This window comes from Hemitrygon akajei, chromosome 14 (assembly GCF_048418815.1).
Source record: "Hemitrygon akajei chromosome 14, sHemAka1.3, whole genome shotgun sequence".
In the NCBI taxonomy this organism is placed as follows: domain Eukaryota; kingdom Metazoa; phylum Chordata; class Chondrichthyes; order Myliobatiformes; family Dasyatidae; genus Hemitrygon; species Hemitrygon akajei.
The window spans coordinates 81332228-81355894 of NC_133137.1; the positions used below are offsets into that span (position 1 = coordinate 81332228).

The following is a 23667-nucleotide window of genomic DNA, read 5'->3' on the forward strand; positions in this document are numbered from 1 at the left end:
CATATCCAAAATTTGATGCTAAATTTACTTTGAATTTTGATGCCCTTGTGAACTGTATTCCTATGGATGGTGAATCTGTGGAATTCATTGCTGTGAAGGCCAAGTCATTGGGAATATTTTAAGTGGAGGTTGATAAGTTCTTGATTACCAAGGGTGGTATAGGTTATGGTGAGAAGGCAGGTTAATGAGGTTACGAGGGACAATAAATCAACCATGATAGAATGGCAAATCAGATTTCATGGGCCGAATGGCCTGTTATGCTCATACATCTTATGGAATCTTCCACCTGTGTGATCTGTGGAAGTGAAGTTAGACTCCTGACTAATGTTCTGGCCATTTAATACTCAGAAGTCAGTGCATGAAATGGTCTCTGTAGAAAGTTGCAGTAATTCTTCATTACAGTAGTATAAATGATATAATTTAATGCAAATATCTTCCTGATTAGTCCCTGCTGGAACCTGAGGCACAGAGAAAATGTCAATATCAGCAGCGTTTCTGTGACACTGATCTATTTCCTGGTATTCCTGTTGTTTTTCTGGAATGGCTGATGTATGAGATTATCTCCTTGCTGGAATCAAATTTACCAGCCAGTCCATATCCACACTGCACAGGGCCCGATTTCCCCCTCGAGAGACGTGGTGTGTGTCCTGATGTGTTGGGCTGTGACTGTAACACCTGTACTGATCTCACTGCTTGTGATTGACAGGTATGAACAGGGAGAGCGACGAGAAGCTGATGTTTGGTATCGAGTTTAACTCCACTTTCCTGGAGTGTCTCCCTAAATCTCAGCAAGCTTCGATCCGGTGGTTTGTTCAACGCCCCGGCAATGATTATCGGGAGGAGGTAAGATTTATTTACCACAAGTACATCAAAACAGAGTGAGATGTGTCGTTTGTGTTAGAAACCTGCACACACGGATGTGCTGGGGGGGGGGGGGGGGGCGGCAGTCCGCAAATACCGCCACACATTCCAGCGCCAACATATCATTCCCACAATGCTCGGCAGATCGACACAGGTCACGGCAACATAGAACAGGGGAAAGCGGCAAAATAAGAACAGTGAAACAAGGCCCGTTGCTTCCTCCGACGCACGTGCACAGTCCCCTAACCCCTGGACGGGCCATCTCCTTCAGCCTCCAGCTTCTCGTGAACTTGTGGATTTGCAGACACTGGGTCCTGATTTCCCCTGCGAATCTAGACCAAAGTTCTCTGTACTAATCTGCGTTCAATGGAGTTATTTATAACCTAAAGGGGCCAGAACTAGGTTTATTGTCTCTACTTTTGCAGTGAAATTTGTGGTTTATGGCTGCAGTACAGTGAGAAGACATAAGTGAAGACAGTGCGAAGACTATAAATTACAAAACAAAAGAGAATAGTGAGATACTGTTCTTGGGTTCATTGTCCGTTCAGAAAGATGACAAGAGTAGGGAATAAAGATGTTCCCGATTCATTGAGAGTGTGTCTTCAGGCTCCTGTACCCTCTCACTGATGGTAGTAATGAGAAGAGGGCATGGTGAGGGTACTGAGTGATGAATACTACCTTCTTGAAGCACCTTCTTATGAAGGTGTCATTGACGCTGTCACAACTCTTTGTCCTGCACGTCCTCTGTCACGATAACGCTTCATTCTGAATCTGAATCAGGGTTTATTATCACTGACATGTCATGAAGTTCTTTGTTTTGTGGCTGCAGTGCAAGATATAAAAAAATTACTATAAGTTAAAATAATAAATAAAAAGCCCAAAAGAGGAATTGTGATGTAGTATTCATGGACTGTTCAGAAATCTGACCGTGGAGAGGAAGAAGCTGTTCTTAAAAAATTGAGTGTGTGTCTTCAGGGTCCTGTATCTCTTCCCTAACGAGAGGAGGGCATGTACTGGTGACAAGGGTGCCACCGCCTTGAAGTTAGCCACAATTATCGGCTGCCGAGCTGGCTGTGAGTGGAGAACTTAGGGAGACTGAGTAAGGACTGGCAAGGGGACAGAGTGTCTTGCTCCATGTGAGGCCAGTGATCTGACCGGCCAAACATGTGTCAACCATAGAGTGTGCGCTCCTGTGAAGGAGGACTGGCCTTGTGCTCACAGGGCTGAAGTCTGTCCTGGTCAGAATGAGGAGATCGGCTCACTCTGCGGCTGACTCCTCACTAATGGAAAATTAAATTGATGACCGGGGAGGGTGAGGGTCCTGTTGGCAGTGGTTTCCTAGAATGCTGACAAGAACCAGTACGCATCCTGGACTCTCAAAACCACGGTGATCCTTACCTACTGGCTGGCCCTGTGGGTGATGGTGGACACTGCATAAACCACTTTACAAATGGGTCTAGATCAGGTGGAAATCCTAGTCACTCTGGCCTGCTTCTGTGGTTACTAAACTCCGTGGTTACACTGCAGATCAGAATCTGGTTCTTTATAAATTGGAATTGGTTTATTATTGTCACGTGTACCGGGATGCAGTGAAAAACTAGGCTTGCAAACTGTTCAAACAGATCAATTCATTACGCAATGCATTGAGGTAGAACAAGGAAAAACACGGTATTGTCTTACTCCGTCGCTGCTCGCTGAGAGGTGGGCCATGCTTCCACCTGATCACTGTTTTTGGGGGGGGGGGGCTGTCCTCCGCTCCCCGTTCTGCTGAGTTAGAGCCAAAGCAGTCTCCGAAACCACTGAATGAAGGCACCATTCCTTCTCCGCTCTGTCCTGCGGTGGGAAGGAATGGAGCTAATACTGAGAGGTGCTCATGTGTCATTTATCAGTGTTCTCACGCACAATTAAACATCGCTGACTTGTGAGGACAGAAGTATTTCAATCTGGCACTTCAAAGCTGTGGAGAGTGTTTATGCACATGTCCGCTGTGCCTTCCTTTGTGCTCCTTTCAAATCTGCTTTGATGTTGTGTAAACATTCAGTTTTGCTAAGTGCCAACAGCACTGGACACTCTCCCACACGACTCAAGCTCCTTCAGATTTTTACGCCTCCACCAAAGGCCCATCTCGGCCTGGAATTATCTTCCACCTGACCCGCACAGGTTCAGTCTGAATCCACAGTTGTCATGAGAAAAATTCAGTTCTCACAACATCCTGCAATGGTTGTGGTCAATGTCCAGAGCGGAGGTTGGAGTTTAGATTCGAGGAATCTCTGAAAAATCAGTATTAGTTAATATCACTGGAATATGACGTGAAATTTATTGCTTTGTAGCAGCGGTACAGTGCATGGAATAAAAATTTCTGTAAGTTACATAAATAACTATATAATACAAAAGAGGGATAGTGAAGTTGTGCTCCTGTGTTCATTGTCCATTCAGAAATACAGGTTTCCCCCGCTATCCAAAAGTAGGGTGTTCCTATGAAACCTTTTGTAAGCCAAAATGGCGTAAAGCGAAGAAGCAATTACCATTAATTTATATGGGAAAAATTTTTGAGCGTTCCCAGACCCAAAAAATAACCTACCACATCATACCAAATAACACATAAAACCTAAAATAACACTAACATATAGTAAAAGCAGGAATGATATGAAAAAAATACACAGCCTACATAAAGTAGAAGTAATGTATGTACAGTGTAGTTTCACTTACGCAGGCAAGTTCAACGCAGGCACAATATCTTTATTTTGTTCACCACAGTCAAAACGCTTAATTACGTCCAGTTTTACGCTAAGCGTAACACCCTTATGAGCTCTCTTAAGCTTTTCTGATACCTTAGGAAAATCTTGCTAACGGATGCACAAAATAAATCGAGATAAAGCACAGATGCTCACAGACACGGTTGAAAGCTATGGCGGTTTGATACTGAGTGTAGTTCCCGGGGAAGGAGCTTGACGGCACCGCTCTCGCTGCTCGGGGTGCGTGCTGCCTCTACAACAGCTCACTGCAAAACAAACACTGAACGCTATTTTTGCTTTTCGCCTTTTTTCGTAAAAGCGAAAATCCCCTTCGGATTTCTTTTGGTTTGCAAAAACAGGTACTAATGTAGGTCTTTCGTAAAAGCGAAGTGGCGTAAGTCGAACTTTCGAAAAGCGGGGGATGGCAGGGCAGAAGACACAGAAGCAGAGTTAGGCCATTTGCCCCACGGAGTCTGTTCTGCCATTCTATTATGCCTGATTTATAATCCCTCTCCTTAATTATCCCTCTTTATTACCCCTATTCTCCTACCCTTCTTCCCATAACCTTTGATGCCCTGACTAATTAAGAACCTATCAACTTTAATTGTACCTGAAGAAGTTGTTGCCAAAACATTGGGTGTGTGTCTTTAGGCTCCTGTAGCTCCTCCCTGACAGTAGTCATGAGAAGAGGGCATGTCCTGGATGGTGAGGGTTTTTAGTGATGGATGCCACCTCCAGAGGCATCACCAATTGAAGATGCCTTAGTGGTGGGAAGGGTTGTGCCCATGATGGAGCTGGCTGAGTCTGTAACCTTCTGCACCCTCTTGCCATCTGGATTTGAACCTGATGCAGTTCAAGGTGCTGCTTGCGCCAGAGAGGCATCGGAGGCGGTGGTGTGCAGTCTAACGGTGAGTGATTGTCTTGGTCACTTTTCTCGCGATCACAAGGCCGTGTTGGACATGATTAACGCGGAATGCTGCAAGTCTGATTCGCTGCTTCATTGGCAGACTGTGGGGGAGCTGCGTGGCCTAGGTCATAGCGAGGCGTGGCCTGTTTCCAGCTGTCCAGGAGAGAGGCGCCAGAGTTGGTGAGCTCCACTAGGGGGCGGCGTGACTCAGCGTACAAGCTGGAGTCAGCGCTGACCCCCAGTGTTAACTCGGCAGAGGCAAACTGTACTGTATTCGACTGCAGACTGCTGCAACGTTCATGGATTCAGGGTCTTAAATTATAGACACTTCTTGTGAGACTGTATTTTACTGATATCTTGTATGTGGTGTGTGTGTGACTGTTGGTATTGTGTTTTGCATCTGGACCCTGGAATAACGCTGTTTCATTTGGCTGTATTCATGTATGGTTGAATGACAATTGAACTTGATCCTGTGCATTGGAGCCTCCATCCCAGTGTAAAAGCCCACAGTGGGTGAAAATCTGCAGATGCTGGAATCCTGCAACAAAATGTGCCACTTGCATCGATGATCAAGACAAACTGGGAATGTGCCGGTGCCGTGCTTCGGGTACCAACATGGCATGGCCACAGCTCACTGGCCCTAGCCTGTATGCCTTTGCACTGTGGGAGGAAATCCACGTGGTCCCACGGGGCGAACGTACAAACTCCTTGCAGACTGCGGCAGGAATTGGACTCCGATCGCTGGCGCTGTGACGCGTTACACTGGCCACGACGCTACAGTGCCGCCCTTCCAGTCGTCTCAGAGAGGCAACCAGCTCTGGAGTAAGAAACGAACTCCCGGAGGAGCTCAGAGGGTCAGAGAGCGTCCGTGGGGAGAAATGGACGGCCGATCTGGACAGAGAGGGGGAAGCGAACTGCGGGAGGGACTCAGCGGGTCAGGCAGCGTCAGTGGAGGGAAAGTGACAGTGGACGTTTCAGGCTGAGACTCTTCAATTGGACTAGGCCTGAAGCTCACTTCTTCAGCGGGGACGCCTGTCTTCAATCTCGAGGATATCAGAACTACAAGCTCAGTGATTCCCGCTGTGGGTGGGAGCAGTTTGCAGCGGGCTCCCACAGTTGAGAAACAGCAATTGTTTCCGTTTTACCTGCTCACCACCTCCTGGTTTCTGAAGACTCCACATGGCCAACAGCAATGTGTGAACCTTGTCAGTGGCTGACAGATTAATTTACCACCCATACCTACACAGAGGATCATTCACATCTATTGTAAATTGTACCAAATTTCACAGCATGTTTAAGAGACAACAGGTGGGGGGTGCTGGGGAGGAAGTAGAAGTGAAAAGTGCCTGAGGAAATTGCTGAGTTTCAGCCACATCCGACATCAATCTTGTGGTGCAGACTGGAAGAGGCCAAACTCCTGAATCGCAAACACCTGAATGCTCACTCAGAGACAGGTGCAGTGACTTCAAAGATGCATGGCAGCTCCAGAGAGAGCCGGCCAGTCAATGCTGAAATTAAAAGGAACACTTACCCAAGGCAGTTTGGAACGGGGTGTACCACAAATCAGACGCCCTTTCACAGATGGCAGGGAGCTGCAGAGTAATTATTGTGCTTGGGAAACTGTTGTGCTCACGCTTTGAATATTCAAAGAAAATACATTGGTTTAAACTTCCCACCTCATCACCGTCCCTAGCTGGATCCTTTACAGTACAGGTGACCTGGGTTCAATTCCCACCCTGGTCTCCCCACGACTGTGCGAGTTTCCTCCGGGTGTTCCTGCTTCCTCCCGCAGTTCAAAGATCTACTGGTTGGTAGGTAAATTGGCCATTGTAAATCCTCCGGCGATTAGGCTAGGATTAATCAGGGCATTGCTGGATGGTGTGGTTTGAAGGGCCAGTTGCCTATTGTATCTCAATAAATAAAAACTAAATGAAAGTACCGAGACACAGAGAAAAACTTGTCTTGCACACTGTTCAATCGATTGATTCATTACACAGTGCACTGAGGTAGAACAGGGTGAAACAGTAACAATGCAGAATAAAGTGCAACAGCTACAGAGAAAGTGCAGGGCGGGTAGGCAATAACACGCACCATCATAATGGGTAGATTGTGAGGTCAAAAGTCCAATTTTTTGTACTAGGGAACTATTTAATGGTCTTGTAAAAGTGGGATAGAGGCTGCCCTTAAGCCTGGTGGTACGTGTTTCAGGCTTTTTTATCTTCTGCCCAGTAGGAGGGGGAGAAGATATACAGGGTGAGTGGGGTCTTTGATTGTACCGACTGCTTCACTGAGGCAGTGAGAAGTGCAGACAGAGTCTATAGAGGAAGGGCTAGTTTCTGTGATGTCGACAGAAGTTTGTCCAGAGGTACAAATGGCTCTTGAGTTGGGCTAGCTAATCCTTTCACACAATGATAAACATCCTTTGCGCTTAACCAAACTGCTGTTTGACTGATGCTGACTCCGGTCTGCTGTGATTAATTGGCAGGGAAGCTCTGTCCTTGCACACTGCACTTGACCTTTACAGTACAGTTGATGTCAATGTTGTGCAATTGTTGCGTTCAAATGAAGCAACTGGCATTTCTGATCTGGCAGAGTGTTGCGGGAATATCCAGGGGTCATTAATTAAGAGGATATGCACTTGTCCAAACTGCATGCACTTTCATAACAACCTATAAACAAAATCCTTCCTGCAGTATTTAACCTTTAGTCATTGGGGTAAGGCTGTGGGTGTACGGATCAAAAAATCTCAAGAAAATTTGTCGGAACGTGGTGAACTTTGAGCAACCTGCCGCACAGTTTTCATTCAACAGCACTGATGAAAACACCACCACTCCAAATAGTTTTACGAAATTTTGCTCTTGCTTGGTGATATATCAGCATCTGAGACCCCATTGCGCTCACAGCTCACTGGAGCCTCCAACACTTTAACGATAACAGAAGGGGCAACTAATCTGCAGATGTTGGGTCATATACGGAGAGGGGCACAGGGACTGGATGGGTAGGACAGATTTCCAATCCTGATCTCAACCTCTGTCTTCAACATTCGAGATAGGTTAATGTCATTTCTAGTGCACAACTGTAAAGGGCAACAAAATAACTGTTACCCTGGTAAACACAAAGTACGCTGCAGATGCTGTGGTCAAATCAAGACGTGCAAAAAAGCTGGATGAACTCAGCAGGTCAGGCAGCATCCGTATGGAACGGATTGCCGTATCATCCGTATTGAATGGATGCTGCCCAACCTGCTGAGTTCATCCAGCTTTTTTGTACATCTTGAACTGTTACCCTGGATCTGAAGCAGCACAAAAATACAAAATAAGATAAAGAACGCAAAAATTAAAAACACAATAAATATAAGTATGTAAGATAGCTTGCATGCATAGTCCATAAAGAACACTAGACACAGGAGTGTCTGCACATAAGGTGACTGATGGGAAATGATAAAGTAGTGGTGGTTGGGGGTGCCCTGGACACCAGCAGTGTAACAGGCATTTGATGATGATATTGGGAGTGTGGAGGGGTGGATTAGTGGACGGAGGTGTTGATCAGCCTTGCTGCTTGGAGAGAGTAACTATTTTTGAGTCTGGTGGTCCTGGCGTGGATGCTACATAGCCTCCTCCCTGACGGCAGTGGGACAAACAGTCCATGAGCAGGGAGGGTGGGATCCTTCGCGATGTAAGTGGCCATTTTTCAGAACCTTTCTGTGTATACTGTATATCCTTGATGGCAGGTAGGCTGATGTCTGTTGTGCATTGGCCAGTTTTAACTACTCATTGTAGAGCCTTTCTGTCCACTAACATAGCATAGAGCCAGTGATGCAGGTTAGAGTCCTTGAAGCAGATTATAGCCCGTGAAAGGGCACCATTCAACAACAGTTGCTTAGGAAGTACAATAGTGATCAGACTGAGAGAGAGAGAGAGAGAAATGCTACGAAATAAGATTTTCTAAAATTCTCCAGGTAATTAATTTTGAAGGAATGAGACTCCTGCGACATTAAACGTTCAGGGTCAGAGATGATGTACAGTAGTCAGTACGACTAGTCGCATCATTAAAGTCATATCACATTTAAATGTACCTTCCAAGCGCTTCTTGCTCTGTTTATTGGATATTAATTGGGAAAAGTTACAACTTCACACCCACGCAATGGAAACGGTGACAAGTCTGTCAGTCTGTGGGGAAGAAAGCTTGCGCAGAACAGAACGTTGGGTTCTTACGTTTCATTGTTTCTGTGCCTATGCGGGCAGATAGTGAGGTACTAAAGATTGCAGCTATTCGCCGTACACTGGAACAGTGTAGATATTGAAGCTTTAGAACTAGGAGTGGCGCAGGGAGCTGTTCGAAACATAAAGTCCGACATTGGGCTCAGTAAGAAATCACTATCTAGGAAAAGATGAGAGTGAAATAGACCAAACCTAATGTGGTAGTTGAACATTTATCATCTACTAAAACCCTGGGAAGGGGAAGACATTTACGTATATCAGTACAGACTTTAAGGGCCTTGTTTGAGAACATTTCTGATACTAAAATTCAGCAAGGATTGTAAAAACCCTAGCAGGTCAGCAATCCCTGAAAGTTTATTCAGTTCTCAATGTTTAGTTTAATTATCGTGCTCTGATAAAGAGAACTGAAAGGGCGTGCACATTGGATTGGGTGGTGCCTATACCCACACAGAGAAGGTGGAGGGAACAGAGCGATTGTCTGCGACTGGGTGGAGACCAAGCGAGACCATAATGTAAAGTCTTCAATTTGTACAGCAGTGAAACAGGCCCTTTGTCACAACTTATCTACGACAACCAAGTTATTAATATTATTATTTGCTTTATTTTGTACTTGCACAGTTTGTCTTCATGTTCACATTGTTGGTTTGTGAGTCTTTATGTGTGGTTTTTCATTGTTTCTATTGTATTTCTTTGTTCTGCTGTGAATACCTGCAAGAAAATTAATCTCATGGTGACATACATGTATTTTGATAATAAGTTTACTTTGAACTTTGAATGTTTAAATTGCCTCACTGAGCTAGTCCCTTTTGTCTTTTTGACTCTAAACCTTTTCTCTCTGTGTACTTTAAATATCCCTTAAATTTGTATTTGTATCCATCTGTACCATATTTGACCCTAGAGTCTTAGAAAAGAACAGCACAGAAACAAGCCCTTCGGCCCATCTACTCTGTGCCAAACTATTTAAACTGCCTACTCCTATCGTCCTGCACCAGGACCATAGCCCTCCGTATCTGGCTATCAATGTACCTATCCAAACCTCAGAAACATTGAAATCGAGCTCGCATGCACCACTCTGGCAACTCATTCCACACTCTCACGATGTTCTGAGTGAAGACGTTTCCCCTCCTGTTCCCCTTAAACTTTTCACCTTAACCCATGACCTCCAGTTGTAGTCCCGCCCCGCCTCAGTGGAAAAGACCTGCCTGCATTTATCCTATGATACACTGCTGACACAAACAGTGATGCTGGCTGAGAGAAGGTGGTAGAGTCTTGTTGGTTTCAGGTGTATTGAACGAGCAAAGAGAGGAAGATGGGCAGGGATTTTGGAACGGAGGAAGTGGGACATGCAGACAGATGCACGGGAGCCTCAAGGGGATGTGAGACAGTGACAAAAGATGAAAGATTCAGCTTAAACTCTTTAATCAATGTATAGGGTACCTTAAGCATCATCAAACACCCCGCGGCAGCTAGCAGGAGAGCTTTCAATTAAAAATAATGCAGTAGTCTTGGGCAACGCACACAAAACGCTGGAGGAACTCAGCAGGCCAAGCAGCATCTGGAGTCGATGTTTCGAGCCCAAACCCTTCATCAGGACTGGAAATGAAGGGGGCAGAAGACACAATAAGAAGGTGGAGGAAGGGGAAACAAACAATAGTGGAAACAGATATCAGAATGGCTGTTTGTAAACAAGATCAAAGTGGCAGGTTTTGAAGGGAGGAAGGGAGGCTGTAGTAGAACTAGGGAGGGAATCCCAGTCCTGGCCCTTGTCAGCAGTCACCAGTCTTCATCTGATGTGTTTTCTTTCAGCATATAGTCGACCCCTCACCCTGACACTGTCCTTCCTGAGCCAGGCCCTCAACTTGAGTATTACGTCCCATTGGAATCATTTTCAGAGACTGGACTGATGGAAACAGGAGATTGGTTGAGTTGGTGGGACGGTAGGGGATGGTTGGGTAGGGATGTTTGTCCTTGGATTGTGTCCATTGGGCTCTCTGTTCTAGTTTTGGGACTCCCACTGAACCTGACTATGTTGGAGTAGAGGTTTAGCTTTCTTAGTACTCCATGCTTCAGGATTTAAGATTGAAGATGAAGTTTAGTCATCGCATGTACATCAAAATTTTCAGTGAAATGTTGTTTGTGTTAACAACCAGCACACCTAAAACGTGAAAGCCTTAGGCACATGCATATAGCTAGGCTGTTCTAAGACCTTTGCACGGTACCGTATTTGTCAATGTGGATTGGAGAGCGATTTTGTAATTTTGGCTGGAGCGCAGGATGTTGGGAATGGTGAGGGGGAGTGCCGTGAGAGGGACAGGTGGCAGAGACAGAGTGGCAGGGCAGGGGCAGGGGTAGCAAGGGTGCAAACACACCCAGCCCTGACACACCAGGCAAGGTCACTTGATTCCAAACAATTGGCTTATTGGTCATTACAAAACATCTTTCTGGCATTTCCAGCACCCTTTCTGTTTTCCCAACCATAATTTCCCTCTCCCTACCCCCTTCCCACTCTCAGTCCACAACAGAGATGCATATCAGAATCAGGTTTAGCATCTCTCTCAGATGTCATGAATTTTGTTTCTTTGCAGCAGCAGTACATAAGATTATTTCAGTACAGTGCCTAAGACTTTTACACGGTACTGGAAGGATGTGCAGGGGGCAGCCCGAGAGTATCGCCACACATTCTAGTGCCAAGATGGCATTCCTGCAACGTTTGGCAGAACAACACGAGCAACATCAAAACAGAGCCCAGCGAGCAACGAAACAAGAGCAAGACGTCCCCCTCCCCGTCCCTCCCTCACACCGACGCACATACACAGTCCGCTAACCCCAAGACAGTCTGTGTTCTTCAGCTTCCAGCAGACCTGGATTTGGATTCAGATACGCAGACAGTGGGACTTCATCTACCCCAGCAGACTTTCAAAGACATACAGCCTGGGGCTCCGGCCAGCGAGCTTCAAGTTCGACAGTTGGGACTCAATCCTTGGCATCGACCCCAGCACCCGCCGATCACTGATGCTTCCATGTTACCTTCTGATGTAAAGCCAGGAATTGGTGAATTGGTGGGCGGGTATCACACCAGGACTACGGATCTCTTTTGACACTTTTGATTCTGTTTTCTGCTTCTGTTGATTGTGACAATGTAGGTACAATGCGCTCTACAGTGAGTAGTCATCACCATCGTTATGTGCTGTATCTTATGATACAGGCGATCACAGTCTTTTCATGGCAATTGTTCTTGGAAAATTTTTCTACAGAAGTGGTTTGCCATTGCCTCCTTCTGGGCAGGTCTTTACAAGACGGGTGACCCCAGCCATCATCAATACTCTTCAGAGACTGTTTGCCTGGCATCAGTGGTCGTATAACCAGGACTTATGATATGCACCAGCTGCTCATACAACCATCCACCACCTCTCATGTCTTCACGTGACCCTGATCGGTGGGGCGGGGGGTACTAAGCAGGTGCTATACCTCGCCCAAGGTCACCTGCAGGCCAGTGGAGGGAAGGAGTGCCTTACACCTCCTCTGGTAGATGTGGCTCCACACTGCCACCCAGGACACTTAGTAGTAGATAACAGAACTGGAGCCTCTCAAAGGTTAACTGAGAATCTGCTGCAGATAACCAATTTAATGAACCATATATCATATCCTCAGGTTACTAGGTGCTGAGCGTTATGAAGATTTTGTCATTATACTCAGCATGCATCCCTATGGCAGAAACAATTATTCTGCCCGTTTATTAAACTTGGTCTGCATCATTAAGACTGAGGTCACAGAATATGTTTTTAATCCTTGACTTTTCATATCATTTGACCCGTTGATCAACAGAAGGCAGGCAGGATTTAAAATTATATTCCAACCATCCATCCAGAATCTCCAAGTGACCCCGCAGGAAATGAATCCTGTGGTATATTTAATTTAGCTGGGACACGTGTCCAGTAAGACAATGAGGAGGAAGTGGTCCTAACGACAGTGGACTCCTGCGGAGACAGGCTGGAGTGACTCAGCTGAGATATTCCTCCAGACTGGCATCTCGTCTGTCGTCTCCCTAGAGCAGAGGGATACCACCATGGGCAGAGGTGACACTGGAATTAGAACTGCTTTATTATTATCACAGGTACCGAGATACAGTGAAAACACAGGTCCTGTACTGTGCTGCATTGTTCCGAGTTCTCTGTCTTAAAACTGGTACTACTCACTTAAAGAAGCACAGTTCCTGGAATGTGAGGTGTGCCAACCATGCCAGGGTCGTTACTGTCTCTTGTTTCAGTATCAGTGCAAGCAATCAGCAGAACTCTCAAGTTCAACTTTAACTATCATTCAACCAGTATACAGTCAAATAAAACATCTTTTTTTCTGGCATCAAGGTGCAAAACACAATACACAGTCACACACAGCAGGCAGCACATATAGTTACGATGCTGTACAAAGTCACAAAATACTAGCACACGTTCCTGAGTGGCATGACCTGAAAACTTATGGTGCATGGGATGTTGTCCCGGAGCCATGTCTCAGCAAGCACAAGGACGCAGCAGTTCCTCATCTCACATTGGGTCAGCCACGGATGAAGGTAATCCAGCTTATCTTCCAGGGAGTGAGCACTAGAGAGCAACACCGGGAAAGCTGGCCTGCAAAGACCACCTCCCCACCCCCGCCCAACACAGATCCCAGCACACCCACTGCTGGATGATAGATCCCCGGAGAGCTGAGGGGGAGAATTGTACTGTCAAGCCTGTCTTTGGAATGAGATGTTCAAGCAAGTTCTAGCTACTTCCTCTGCAAGCCCCTGTAACACTCTGCAGGGATTTATTCTTAGAGCCCAGAGCAGGATTTGTTGTTTAGTCAACACTGCAAAATCAGATCCTCGGTTGGCGTCAAATTGCTGTCTGTGCAGAAACTAGCTGGCACAACAGTGGCTTCAGAAACCCTTCCCATCCCTGTAAACCGCTGGGTGATGTTGGCATTCTTGAGCCACAATGTGGAAATGTAAATCTCTCTCTCTCTCTGTCTAATGAAGCACACTTCAGATAACTTACTAGAGATGCAGTAAGGGTACTATGGTGACGTAGCAGTTAGCGCAATGCTATACCAGCACGGGACGTCAGAGTTCGATATCAGCTCTGCCCGTAAGGAGTTTGGGGCAGACACGTCTCCCCGCAAACACGTGGGCTTCCTCTGGGTACTCTGATTTTCATCCATATTCCAGAGAGGTGCTGATTAGTAGGCTAATCGGTCATTGTAAATTATCATGTGATTAGGCCAGGGTTAAATAGGGGGGTTACTGAGCAGCACAGCTCATAAAGCTGGAAGGATCTGTTCCGTGTGTATTTCTAAATAATAATAAGCAACTTACAACAGTATAAACCGCTGTTACTCTTGTACTTTGAAGACCCACCCTGGTGGAATTCCTTGGAGTGGTCTAAATGTTTGCATTACCATTCTAAATGTTGTGACATTAGAAAGGAGCCCATTGCCGATGGTTATGTTGAAAGATAATGTGTCCTAGGGGACTCATTACGGCTCCCAGACGGAAATGAGGGAGGAAGGGAGAACCGTCACTGAAGCTAAATGACTTAGAGGGTTATTCCGTGGCCTTCACCTTTGGGTCTGCGGTTTGCATTCTGTTTCCCGGCCAGCCACCTCCTGGGAACAGGCAGGGTCCTCTGTAAATCGAAGCCTGTCGGCAGGTCCACCACTCCCTCTGAGTGACCGAAGTTCCTGAAAGGGTATAAAACTAACAGTTCAGACTCCTGTTCTTGGACGCCCACTTTTCAGCTGCTTTCAGTGCAGGTGTGTCCTGCAGCACAGCATCACCGTTTAAGTAAAACCTTGATATTTTTGACTTCCTTGAGGGAAGATGTTATTTTGAGCTTGCAATGTTCACAGGGATGAACCTTCAGCTTTCTGCTTCCCGCCGTTTAGAACGTATAGGACAGTACTGTACAGTACAGGCCATTTGACCCACGATGTTGTGGTGACTTGATATCGTCGATGTCCATTCATGACTGTCCCTGAACTATGTAGACAGTTCAGAATCCCCACAGTGATGCGTCGGGCACCACATAAACGACAACAGATTTCCTTAGCTAAAAGACCCAGGTGGAGTTCTGACAAGTTCACTGTTTTGTTACGATGAATGGCTTCCCCTTTTCTTTCAGATATATCAAACTCCTTGAACAGACACTCCCAGTGGCTGTGGTGGGATTTGAACTTGTGTTAGAACTATTTCGCTTAGACCAGCAACATGATCATCATCCTATCTGTTCATTTTCATCTCTCCCTGAAGGAGGTTGTTGTGCATAAATTGGTTGACAATTTCCCCTCAGTGACTGCACTTGGAAAACGCATTTGTTGACTACCAATGAGACCAATGCCAAAACAATGCAGAAAATTAGGATAATCTCCTCAATGGTTGGCATGGACTCGTTGGGCCGAAGGGCCAGTGCTGTGTTACTCTGACTTTGTACACAGATGAGTGTAAAAAGCAAAGTCCTTTCTTCTGTAGTACCCAAGGACTCTGGATAAGTCACTCCACACACTGTGACCCAGTGGTTTTCCATGGTAGATCCGTATATAATGGACTTTATATGCTTTAACTTTTTAGCTAATTGCATTTTGAATGATCACTTTAAGTGAGAAGTGAGGTCCTAAAGCTAAGGACTAACCATGGGTATAATCTGGAGAGTCTGGTGCACTAACTGTTACAGACATAGCCCGTCTGAATGCCAACCAGTGATTATTTACTGTACGCGGATACTGGCCTGCCATCCCCTGTTGAGCACCCTGTCCATTATGTCCCTCACCCACTAACAGCGGGAGTGAAGTATGCTTTGAAGCTGCCGTGTCACAGCAGACAGATGCATTGTTTTAGCTGTGGAAAGGAGACTGACATAATGATTAATTTGTAATGTCAGATCTCTCTGAACAGACAACTAGAGAGGAGTGCTGGCATTTGACCTAAGCCAATGGGGTGCTGCCTATGCTCTGAACAGACGGGAGGAGAGGAGTGCTGCCTGTTGACCTAGGCCAGCGTTGTTTCTCCAGAGCATTTGCCTTCTACAAACTTACTGTGCAATCATGTGAGTTTTCACACCCAGTCTCAGATGTGAGCAGATGTTCCCAAGGCTCAGCTTTTGACTCTGAAGGGTTATAATGCAGTGGATTCCAGTTATTGGGCCATCAGTAAATAGGGGAAGCTGCTTATTTGGGATAACTCTTAAAGAACAAAGCTAATTGAGAAAGTATCTGGGATTCTCTTTATTTGGACACAATGCCACTTAATTAGGACAGGAGACTGTTGCTGAAGTTTGTAACTAGTGTACACTTGTGTAGTCATTGGACCTTCCTTGGAGAGAACAGTTTTTAAATAGTGTCAGTTGTATGTGTTTGTGTTCAAAATCAGTGATTTTTGTCACTGATAGTTGGTGAGAAATAAGCAGTAAGATGATTCAGAACTGTTTTGCTTGTCGCCTTTTCAAGTATTCAGGCTTGGAGATGCCAGAAACGGCCGGAAGTGAAAATAAAGTGATTTCACTATTTCAACAATTTAGGGCCTATGAAGAACTTGAAGGTATTGCCAATAATCTTGAATGTTACAATGAAAATGAAGATTTGGAAGATGTAATCATTGAAAGCATTGTATGAAGGAAGCCCATTATCTTCAGTAGATGTCTGCCTGATTTTGTTCATTTACAGTCAATCAAAAGAACATGTCAGCATACACTGGGTGAATTCCTCATTGATAACTGTCAGGAACTACAGTTTTATAGTACTGTAGTAGTAGTATTAGTGTTCTCATTTGTTCTGTATTTCATTTAAATATTTAATCTGTTACTCAGTTAATGGTACTTTGACTTTTTTTTATACATTTTTAACTATTTCCATGAAACTTTGACTAATTGGTACAGCCCTTTAATTGGTCCCAATGTGTCCCAATTAACCAGAATCCACTGTACTGATTGTTCAGCACCTCATGTAAATGCAGACTGTGTTGTGTAGCATTAAAAACCCAGCAAGACTGCAGCATGTATGGAGAGAAATAAACAGTCAATATTTCAAACTGAGACTCTTTTTAAATACCCCACCAAGGCAATTCCTGCCTCCCTGTTCTAAATACCCCACCAAGGCAAATCCTGCCTTCCTGTTCTAAATACCCCACCAAGGCAAATCCTGCCTTCCTGTTCTAAATACCCCACCAAGGCAAATCCTGCCTCCCTGTTCTAAATACCCCACCAAGGCAAATCCTGCCTCCCTGTTCTAAATACCCCACCAAGGCAAATCCTGCCTTCCTGTTCTAAATACCCCACCAAGGCAAATCCTGCCTTCCTGTTCTAAATACCCCACCAAGGCAAATCCTGCCTCCCTGTTCTAAATACCCCACCAAGGCAAATCCTGCCTTCCTGTTCTAAATACCCCACCAAGGCAAATCCTGCCTTCCTGTTCTAAATACCCCACCAAGGCAAATCCTGCCTTCCTGTTCTAAATACCCAAGGCAAATGCCTCATCATTATTCAACCTGCCAATCCCTCGGTTTCTTGCAGACAGACCCTCCTCATCCCCAACAAGAGCAGGAGAAACAAGATCGCAAAATTCGATCATTGCTCAAAAATGCATTGCTTCAAGGACAAACACTGGTGTTGAAATGCATCCATCAAAATAAAAATAAAACTCTAAGTACATTTTAAACAATTATTTTTCATTACAAAGCTAATTAAATTGCAGTGTACAACTACATTAAAATTTATAACCATGAAAATGGGTTCAAAATTGAGAGCTGTGTTGGTTCTATAAAGCCCACTGCTGCAGAGTTCGTTTAAGCATTTGATTAATGTGTATTGATTTTTTGTACATAGCTCCGCTGCTTCAGATAAATCCCAAGTGTATGATTACTCCGATATTAATGACGCTATCACTGGAGAATGTAAATGAAAATTTGAATCAATGTGTGTTTCTAATTAGTTACATCAATAATTCATTTGTGACAATACAGGAATATTTTAGAAAAGCTTCACTGAAAATCGGGCAAAAGATAAGAATATGCTGTTAAAATATGATCGCCACGGTAACGTAGTGGTTAGCACCACGCTATTACAGCTCGGGGCGTTCTGCAGTTCGGAGGTCAATTCCGGCGCTGTTCCGTAAGGGGTCTCTTTTCTGTGGAATGCTTGGCTTTTCTCCGGGTGCTCCGGTTTCCTTCCACAGTCTGAAGAAGTACCTGGAAGGTTATTTGATCATTGTAAATCGTCCTGTGATTAGGTCGGGGTTAATCAGGTTTGTTGGAGGTTGCTGGGGCAGTGCGGCTTGAAGTGCTGGAAAGGCCAATTCAGGACAGCATTGCTAAATATATAAATATATATTTTCAATCCTTAAGATAATTTTTTTCCTTGAGGCATTGTGAGTGTTGCTACTTCGATGTACTTGTGTTATTTTTGAATAACATAATAATAATAAAAAGATTTGAAAAGAAAATAAAATAAATATAGATCCCTTCAGCACAGAAACAGGCTCTTCACCCCAGCTGATCAACAATGACCGTCTCCAAATAAGAATCAGGTTTATTACCATTGATATAGGTTGTTTAACTTGTCGTTTTGTGGCTGTAGTGCAGTGCAAGACACACAAAAAATGATGATAAGTAACAATAAGTAAATAGTGCAAAAGAGGAATAGTGAGGTAGTGTTCATGGACTGTCAGAAATCTGATGGTGGGGGAGAAGCAGCTGTTACTGAATCATCGAGTGTGTGTCTTCAGGCTCCTGTACCTTTGCTATACTACAGTATGTGATATTATCAATGCTGGTCCTACAAAAGGCCAGAGTGAAACATTCTGAATAAATAATTAAATCATACCTGAAGATGTGACAGAACCATACAGTTGATTCTGTGTTCTTCCAGACTCGAGAGGCAGATCTTGTGTCTGGATTATGGTTGTATTTGTTAAATTATCCCATCTACTGATCTGATGAAAGAGCTGGCCTTTAGCTGGAGCTAGCAGAAGAATAAGGGGCCAAATGGCCTCCTGCTGCACAATAAGTCATTGCCAAGTCAGAGTCAGTGTAATTGTATTATTGAACTACATATATATCACCATATACTACCTTGAGACTTATCTTCTAGCAGACTTTTACAGGAAAATAAAAAAAACGATAGAACTAAAAAAAACTATGTAAACAAAGACAAACAGCAAATGTGTGAAAGAACCCAAATTCTACAAATAAAAAAAAAATAATACTGAGATCATGAACAGTAGAGTCCTTGAAGGCGAGTCTATAGGTTGTAGAATCAGCTCAGAGCTGTGGTGAGTGAAATTTTTGACACCGGTTTAGGAGCCTGATCGTTGAAGGGCAATAATTGTTTCTGAACCTGGTGACGTGGGACCTAAGGCTCCTGTATCTGCTGCTGATGGTATTAGTGAGATGGCATGGCTGGTGGTTCAGGAGGCAAATCTTACACAACCATTCCCATGGTCGGTTGTGTTGTAAGATAATTACTGTGCCTCTACCCTGGAAAAGATTTGATGATGTTCCTGTTTTAATACTGGACAAATATCTTTCCTTGATGATGGTGGATGCTGCTTTCTTGTGGCAATGTAGGTGTGCTCAGCGGGGAGGGCTTCAGCTGTGATGAACTGGGCTGTATACACCTCTTTTCATTGATATCTCATCTGTTTAATATCTGTCCCTTAGATAAAAAGTGACGAACGGATTGTCAAAACTGAACATGGCCTGCTAATCAGAAAGGTGGAGAGTCGGGACGCCGGGCTATATCTGTGCAGGGCGGAAGAGCAGTCCTTCACTCACACCATCGTCAGGCTGGACCTGCGGGTGATCGAGAACGAGCAGATGCTGAGCGCCCAGAAGGCGGCGGAGGAGGATGTGAGGAGCCGGGACTTTGCCTCGGAGTCGCGGCTGAGATACAAGGAGTACGTCCAGCTGCTGAGCAGCGCCAGCTTCACCGTGGACGACTACTGTGAGCAGCTGTGGCACCGCGAGAAGAGGCGGCAGCGGAACAAGGGCGCCGGGAAGTGGAAGCACGTGCAGGAGATGAAGAAGAACAGGAACCGGCGGCACCACGCCTAGGCTGGTGCCGCAGGAGAACGCGAGTCCCAGCCTCAAGCCAAGTGGCAGAACTCCGCGATAACATTCTGCACTCCGCTGAAGCAAGAACTTTCAATCTCACACAACGTGCTCAGGGTATCCACACTCTGGCGATGCATTCTTCTCCAAGGCTACACTCTGTAGAATTTACATCATTCAGCCCAACGGACCACAGAGCACTCCAGCTCTAAAGGTTCTGTCTATTCATCATGGACTCGATGAGCCAAAAGGCCTGTTTCTGAGCTGTAGTGCTCTGTGTCTATCGCACATCTCCAAGGTACAGCTCTTCACGGCCACATTCTTCAATGGTGGAGGACACGTCCAAGGAGCAGCTCCTCGCCCCATGTCCTCCTGAGGAAACACCTACGGTGACGTTTAGAAGTTGCGGTCATTGTTCTGACCGAGTGGCAAGTTTGAAATTGGTGGGTCCAGTGCTGGATTGTTGCCATAATCATTGTTTTTGCTTCAAAACTCAACTCTGGACACTGCTAGCATTCTTTCGAAATCAACTGGTGCCTTTACTGTGCTTCAGTGGCCAACACTGATAATTACCGAGCACATTTCGTCAGCTTCTTCATCAACATCAGCCCAGTATAATGGGACAAAGTTATTCTCTTTTTGTTGTAAATGTTCATGGTATTTATGCATGTGACTTATTATTAAATGTAAACAGGAGACGTATCGTACACAGCTGCTTTCATGGTCGGTTGTGTTGTAAAATAATTACTGTGCTTCTACCCTGTAAAAGCTTTGGTAATGTTCCTATTTTGATACTGGACAAGAACGTCTTTTCTTCTTAACAGGTTGGCTGGTGGGTGCCAGGACGACTGTAGAGGGAAAGCAGGAATACAACAATACCTGAGGGATACAGCACCCAGGGGCCTGTGTTAGTACTAGACAAGAAAGCCTTTTTCTTCTTAATGTGTTGGCTGGTGGGGACAGGAAGAAACTCTGTGGAGGTTAGGCAGGCAAGCACCCTGGGGATACAGCACACAAGGCTCTCTGCTATACTGCACCTGCTTGTGTTACCCGTTCCCAGAGGAAACCTTGCCACAGTTTGGTTGCACGGAACAAAGGTGGACAGATGTCTGACACCTCATTAAGGTGAAAAGGAGAGAAGCCCAGCAGGACAAATCAGATTTCCATGTGCACAGCATGTCTCTTCAGTGGGGACCCTTCCGAATGGGGCCCACGGTGACCAAAAGGCTTGCAGGAAGGCTTGACAATTAGTAATTCCACTTCCGGATTACTGTTTTCCACCCTGTGTTATTACTTACTTTTTTGTTGATAATATAATGAACTTAGCAAACCCGTTTAAGTTAACATGTATGCAGGAAAGTTTCAGCAAGGAGCCGAAGTGACAGAACTTTGGTATATGTGTTACTGCAAAACATATTCCTTACTCTTTAGCTTAGAGTTCATTTTTATTTACAATAGTTGAGGCTTCTTAAAGGCTTTTTTAATAGTTGAGTTGATGTATGATTTTCTAGAAATGCCACCTTCAAACAAACAAGATTTGTGAACATTGACAGCCCACAACCTTCTGTCCAAGGGAAAGATCCAACAACTCCCCTGCTGAATATTCCCGGCACGCCAGGGCTGTCCTCACTCAGATGGGTCTCCGTGGACACTGTTAGGTCACTCAAATCCGCCTCCATGGACACTGCCACATCATCGGGATCCATCTCTGTGGAAACTGTCTGTTCCGGTCAGGGCGGAGATCTCAGAGTGGTGCTGAAGGTCCATCTCTTCCGGGTTCCAGCCAGAGTGCTGTCTGTTGAGTGAGGAACACCAGCTCACTAAGAAGGGATCACTCACAGAAATGAGCATATTATCCATCCCCTTTAACCTGGTGTTTGTTCATAATAGTTACATATACCGCTTAGACCATTGAAAGGTTGACGAGTCCATTAGGCTGAGTAACCAACTCCTTCTCATCATCTGCGTGCCCTTTCAAGTCTACAATTTAATGGTTTGAATTCAAGTAATGTTTCTCATCCTTCACTATAAGGAGGCCATTCAGTCCATTGAGTCTATGCTAGCTGTCATTACAGTGTCGCATCAGACCCACGGCCTCCACCTTTCTCGTAACCTGTGGAGTTGCCATTGTGGGTCGAGATCCTCATGGGTCAAACCCATAGCTTTGACTGCCCATTTCCCTTCACAGATGCTTCCTGACCCATTGAGTTCCTGTCAGCAGCTTGTTTTCTGCCCCAGACGGCAAGTCTGCAGTCTCCTGTGTCTGATTTCCCAGTAGCCTTTACTCTTCCACAGGTACTCATTAACATCTTCCTGAACTCGCGTACAGACAAGGGACACATTACAGCGGCCTGTTATCCAACTAACCCACCCAGGGCAACCCACTTGGTCATAAAGAGAGAATACAAACTCCATACAAACAGCACCTGTAATCAGGATTAAACCTGGGTTATAGGAACTGCGAGTCAGTGACATTACTTAAAACACCAGCATGTCAATCAGTCAGCGCGAATTTAGCCAAGACAAGCTCTGAGGAGAGGAGATTTAACAGGATTCTGCCTGGATTAGAGAGCACGTCTTCTGCGGGAAGCTTGAGAGAGTTAGGGCTTTTCTCTTTCTCGTGAAGGAGGATTAATGAGAGGTGACTTGATGGAGATGTACAAGATGACTAGAGGCATAGATTGTGGATTGCCAGAGGCATTTTCACAGGGTGGAAATGGCTAAAATGAGGGAGCATGACTTTAAGGTGATCAGATATGCTAACACCCAGGAATTTAAAGAGCATAGAACAGTACATCAGCCCACAATGTTGTGACAACCTTTTAACCTATTCTAAGTTCAATCTAACCCTTCCTTTCCACGTACCCCTCCATTTTCTATTATCCACCTGCCGATCTGAGTTTCTTAAATGTTTCTAATGTATCTGTCACTACCACCGCCCCGGCAGTGCATTCCACACACCTATCACTTTCTGTATCAAAAAAAATCCTACCTTTGACATATCTCTTGTGCTTTCCTTCAATCAATATAAAATTATATCCCCTCATCTTGGGAACAAGTTTCCGGGCACTGACTTCCTCTACCACAATGCCCTGATGTAGACTGGCGTGTTCACCCCCCTCCCCCTTCCGAAAGCCAACAATCAGTCCTTCAGTTTGACTGACGGTGAGTGAGAGGTTGTTGCTGTGGCACCCCTCAGCCCAGTATCCTACCTCACTCCCGTCTGCTGGCCCATTGCCACCTGTGCTTCATTGAACAATACTGGTCAATGGTTCTTCAGCGGATGGAGACAAGGATCTGCACCATTCCCATTTTTGGAACGTTGCTCCTTGAAGGATCAGATTTTTCCATGTAAAGATGTTAAATATAGCAAGTCATTGTATTCATATCCTGGGAGTGGAATTTGAATGTATATTTTGGTATTATTTTAATAAAGTAGATTCTTGTCATTAAAATGATCCAATGTTCTTTCTTGTTAACGTTGCTTTACATGTAAACCATTCCTGGAGTAAATGTTAGATTCTTCAACACTTCCTGGACAATATTTTCCTCAATCTTTGTGAAAATGTTGAGCACCACACACAAAATGCTGGAGGAACTCAGCAGGCCAGGCAGCATCTATGAAAAGGAGTAAACAGTTGACGTTTTTGGTGGAGACCCTTCATCCGAACTCATGAAGGGTCTTGGCCCAAAACGTCGACTGTTTATTCATTTCCATAGATGCTGCCTGGCCTGCTGAGTTCCTCTAGCATTCTAGGTGTGTGTTGCGTTGGATTTCCAGCATCTGCAGATATTCTCTTGTTCATGAAAATATTGATGCAACTAAAGAGATATCAGAGATAGGACAGGGGGCCTCTGCTTTAAATTACTTCA

The 23667-nt window shown here is 45.0% G+C and overlaps 1 protein-coding gene across 9 annotated transcripts in view; it reads left to right on the plus strand.

Annotated features, from left to right (window-relative positions):
• The window catches only part of sema3d (sema domain, immunoglobulin domain (Ig), short basic domain, secreted, (semaphorin) 3D), a 253023-nt gene extending 229774 nt beyond the window's left edge, over window positions 1-23249 (plus strand). For all 9 annotated transcript variants that reach the window (XM_073066459.1, XM_073066460.1, XM_073066463.1 and 6 more), the window contains exons 17-18: window positions 707-843; window positions 19405-23249. In XM_073066459.1, coding sequence (XP_072922560.1) covers window positions 707-843; window positions 19405-19797 — 530 coding nt within the window. In that variant the 3' untranslated portion in view covers window positions 19798-23249. The remainder of the gene's footprint in view (window positions 1-706; window positions 844-19404) is intronic.
• Window positions 23250-23667: the final 418 nt, after the last annotated feature.